The sequence below is a fragment of the Bidens hawaiensis genome, unplaced genomic scaffold, assembly GCF_021521415.1.
Source record: "Bidens hawaiensis isolate Kalapana, Puna unplaced genomic scaffold, B.hawaiensis_p1.1 tig00019960_1, whole genome shotgun sequence".
NCBI classification, from domain to species: Eukaryota; Viridiplantae; Streptophyta; class Magnoliopsida; order Asterales; family Asteraceae; genus Bidens; species Bidens hawaiensis.
Genome location: NW_027493036.1, coordinates 295190 through 299958, shown reverse-complemented (window position 1 = coordinate 299958; position 4769 = coordinate 295190). Strand labels below are relative to the sequence as shown.

The window sequence follows — 4769 nt, the reverse complement described above, 5'->3', positions numbered from 1 at the left end:
ATATATGTTTCTATGTCGAACAGATGACAAATTTGTCTTCCATTTTAACCTTTGACAACATACAGTTTTTAGACAAAACGGTTTGATGAGACATGAAATTTAAAAGTTGAATTTTTTTTCCCTTTAATTTGACAGATGTATCATAAAAGTATTTCCAAATTACTGTAAATGAAACGGTTTTATACTAATAACTAAGAATAAACAATCTAATACTACCAAAAACATTGTAAATGCCTGAACATTGCAGCTAATAAATCTTACTTATTATTTTACTATATATTATTTAATTTTTAGCAGCTAATAAAATCAAATGAAGTATGCAACTAATGTAGTAATATTCATGTCACTGCTCATGATCCAAACAAAATAAACAACAAAATAAAACATGAAAACAAATAATTAGAATGTAAGGACCCAATGTTATGTGCCGTAGGTAGCCGGCAGCTATCTGTGTGTCCAACACCCTCTCTCCACTAATGCTTTATAAAAACCATTAATATCCATTACTTAGTGTAATTAAATCTCAGCTTCTCAAGTTGACATTCTATATAGATTAATCCAGTCTTGATAAACAGGTTAAATGACGAAGTTAACACTGAAACAACGCATGAAGATTGCTGAGGAGACAAAAATGAACACGGATTCTGTAGTTGTGACCAAGCCAAAGCGGACTAGGAAAACTGTACCTCGTGATTCACCTCCTCGACGTAGCTCAATTTATCGTGGTGTTACGAGGTCCGGTTATTTTTCTATGGCTTATTACTTCTTTCTCTCTTAACTTTTAAATATGAACTTCTAATAGTCTTTTTTTTTTCAGGCATCGATGGACCGGAAGATATGAAGCTCATTTATGGGATAAGAACAGTTGGAACGAGTCTCAAAACAAGAAAGGCCGGCAAGGTTGGATTTATATTTCTTGATAATATTTTTATTTTTGGTTACTTAATTATAAATTTAAAACTAAAGCACATGTGTTCTTTTTGATGCCTTTTCACAATGGTGTATAATATGGTGGAACTCTGATGCAAAAACAGTTTATCTTGGTAAGTCTACCTATATATTTTTAAGTCAATTTTTTTTATAAATGGATAAAAGTTATTTCTATTTATTACAGACAATTTAGTTACAAATTTATATGATTTTTTAAAATTTTGTAAGGTGCGTACGACGATGAAGATGCTGCAGCTCATGCTTACGACTTGGCAGCACTCAAGTATTGGGGTCCTGATACAATCTTAAACTTTCCGGTAAATAAGAACTATTCTGTTTGTACCTAAAGTTGATTAACTAAATGAAAAGAAAGCCTAATAACTGCTTTACAAGATTTAAGTAGCTAAGTCAGATTTTAATAAATCAAAACTATGACCTATAAGCCAATAATAATTTATATTGATTGCTTGACTAGTGTTTGTTCCAACTTTCATTTTTCTTGCACAAAAAGTAATTCAACTGTAATTGAAAGTAACTACGCTGTCGTGATAACGTGACATCTACTTAAATTTGTACAATTGAAGCGTAATATGCCATACCATTAGGGGCAAACAAGCTTACTTCATTATTCGAGTGAAATTGTATTGTCAACTAAAGTAACATTAAAAATGACACAACGTCATATTAATGTTATCAAATATTCAATTGATAAGACTAAGTGTAGTGGATGAGCTATAAAGTAAGACGTTTTGTGTTATATGACGCCCAGTCAGAAAATGATGAGTTTTTGTTTTAGGGTGTATATATATATACACACACCACACACAAACGAATATAATAATAATATTCTTCAAACATGCACATGCGAGTAATATTCATCGCCCCCTCCCTCCCCCTCTCTCGCCCCATTTATCGCATGGGGGCGGTGTTCCAGCCAAATTTCGCCCCTTCTCACCTCAAATACTTGCCCACTACACATAGCCTAATAGTTTAGATTATTACAATACAAATTTTACTTTTATAAAAAACTACCTCTGCTTCTTCTTTTGAAATATTCTCCGTAAGTTATATATATACTTATGTATTTTACAGCTAATGACATACCATGAGGAACTCAAACAAATGGAATGTCAATCAAGAGAGGAGTACATTGGATCACTAAGAAGGTATATTTGTCAATAAACTCGTTGTTGAGAAAAAACCGAATGACATCATAAACATTTCTGTTAAATTCTCTGACGTGTATATTTGTATAATATTCTAAAACGTAGAAAAAGCAGCGGATTTTCTCGAGGAGTTTCAAAATATAGAGGAGTTGCAAGGTAATTTCCCGTTTAATCTGGCTTTAAACAAATAAATAAATAAAAGTACATGATCCAACTCTAATATTAAATTATTTGTATTAAATAAATAAAAATACATGTTTGAAATAAATAAATTTATTTATGTTTAACTAACTGTTAATTAATTACTTATGATTTATTTGTTTCCAACGTTTGTCACGTTGGCAAACAGGCATCATCACAATGGAAGATGGGAAGCACGAATTGGTCGAGTTTTTGGTAACAAATATCTTTATCTCGGAACCTATGGTAAGTAATCAATGTGAATAACTATTTAATGGCATATTACCTTTTCTTTAACATTACACACAATCTAAAATGATCATGCATATGCCTACAATCAGTAAAGTTTGAACCTATATCCTCTTTATTAAAATACACCCCATTTTTTACATGACGATGACGTGGGATTGTGGGGGGCTTTAATGCCCCCATGATAGACAACAACCTAAGCATTGTGTTTAAAAACATTAATTATAATTTATGTCTCACTTAACGTACAGCAAGTGATGTTTCAAATAAGCAATATATTATTTTCTAATGAACTGCAAAAAAATATAACTTTTAAGAGTTTCCAGGTAATTTCCGATGATGTTTTCATGACAATATTACATAAGAAAATTGGATTTTAATAATCCCAACTTTAAAAATAGCTGTCACTAATCCCAACTTTCACACTATTTGTTTTCATTGGACCTCCGTTAAAAAAATTTTAACGACGTTAAGTTTTTTTCAAATTTCAGATTGATATTTTAGGGCTTTTGATCTGAATGAGAATATAATCGACTGATGTAAAACTTAACTCGAAATGACGCTTTAAACAGTTTGATTTTTGTTAATTAAAAGTTTAAACATCGGAATTGTAGCATCCTTTAGTCGTTTGGACCACCGTTTGATGGTAAGTTTTACATCAATCGACTCGTATCCTCATTCCGATCAAAAGCCCTAAAATATCAGTTTGAAATTTGGAAAAAAATTAACCTCGTTAAGTTTTTTTTAACAAAGGTACAATGAAAACAAATAGTGTGAAAGTTGGGATCGGTGACTACTATTTTCAAAGTTGGAATTATTATCGGTCAACTACATTAAGTGGGACTATTAAAATCCAATTTTCCTGTTACATAACTTAACGCGGTTTGGCAACCTCCATCTAATAATTAGTTAACGTGTTACGGTGAATGATGTTAAATATCCGCCCACTAACAGGCAAATATATAATAATATATTTATAAGAGCAAATCCTTTATAGTTTTAGGATATAAAACCTCAGCCTTGACTAATTATATATATATATATATATATTCGCAGCCACACAAGAAGAAGCTGCGGTTGCATACGACATGGCAGCAATCGAGTATCGTGGACTTAACGCAGTCACAAACTTTGACCTCAGTCGCTACATCAAATGGCTAAGGCCAGACAACAATAGCACCACCGTTGACGCACCACAAATTAACCCTAATATCGAAATTGTTAATGCCACTTTACCACCAAGCACTAGCCTTGATAACATTGGACAACAGTACCTCCCCAACCACCATGAAAACCACCAATCTAAATCACCGTTGTCCGTGGTATCACCAACCGTGCCGGCCACAATGACATATTCCTCCCGGTCACCTACTGCCACCTCAGCCCTAGGACTCCTGTTACAGTCTTCTAAGTTCAAAGAAATGATGGAGATGACTAGTGCGGTTGAGTTCACCTCATCGTCTACGGATCCAACCGTAGCACCACCATGCAACAACTTCCCCGACGAAATTCAGATGCATTTCGAGAACCAGGATTTCGGTGCAGGCTACAATGGTGGTGATGACTTTATTTTTGGTGATTTAAGTTTCATGAACAATATGGTGCATTCGGACTTTCACAAGTAATCGAACTGGTCTAAATTCCTATTACACCTGCCGCTTTCGACAATTCGACTTTGGAAACTAGTGTAACTTAAATTGAGTATTAATTTTTTTATTTGTGCGTATTTGCATGTCAAATCATGAATTTGCATGCGAGCTAATAATAATGGAACGTTTAGTACCCCATAGAAAAATATTATTTTTTTTATGAAGAGGGAAGAAATCCATAATTAGGTCATTAATTTGTTCTGGCATTTTTTGTAGATAAAACTAAAATAGTCAAATGATGTAATTTATCATTCCTATCTATTGATAATAAAATTTATATTCATGCACGTACCGGTTTATTTGTTTTTTTCTCCTATTTTACAGACAAGTTATATATAAATGTTCAATAGAGGAGTTAAATTTTAATTTACAGTTATATATATATATATATATATATGAAGAGGTAGGTCCCAGCAGAGCCCAGTTGGACCCGCAAGACTCTCCTTGAACAGGGACGTCTGCGCAACGACCAACTGCTCCAGCAGGACCCACCATGCTCAGAGAACCTTACGCGCAGTACGCCAGCTGTACCCGCAGGGAAAGCCTCCCAATGGTGAAGTACCCCGCCTGTTCCCGCAGCTGCGGATACAAGCCA

The 4769-nt window shown here is 33.7% G+C and overlaps 1 protein-coding gene across 1 annotated transcript; it reads left to right on the top strand.

The window, feature by feature from the left end:
- The first annotated feature begins 309 nt into the window (after positions 1–309).
- On the top strand, positions 310–4442 carry LOC143559648 (AP2-like ethylene-responsive transcription factor At1g16060). The gene is made up of 8 exons (XM_077048155.1): positions 310–735; positions 818–900; positions 1035–1043; positions 1159–1247; positions 2023–2096; positions 2202–2252; positions 2446–2522; positions 3582–4442. The coding sequence occupies exons 1-8, from the start codon at positions 581–583 to the stop codon at positions 4148–4150; spliced, it is 1107 nt and encodes a 368-aa protein (XP_076904270.1). The 5' UTR covers positions 310–580; the 3' UTR covers positions 4151–4442.
- Positions 4443–4769: the final 327 nt, after the last annotated feature.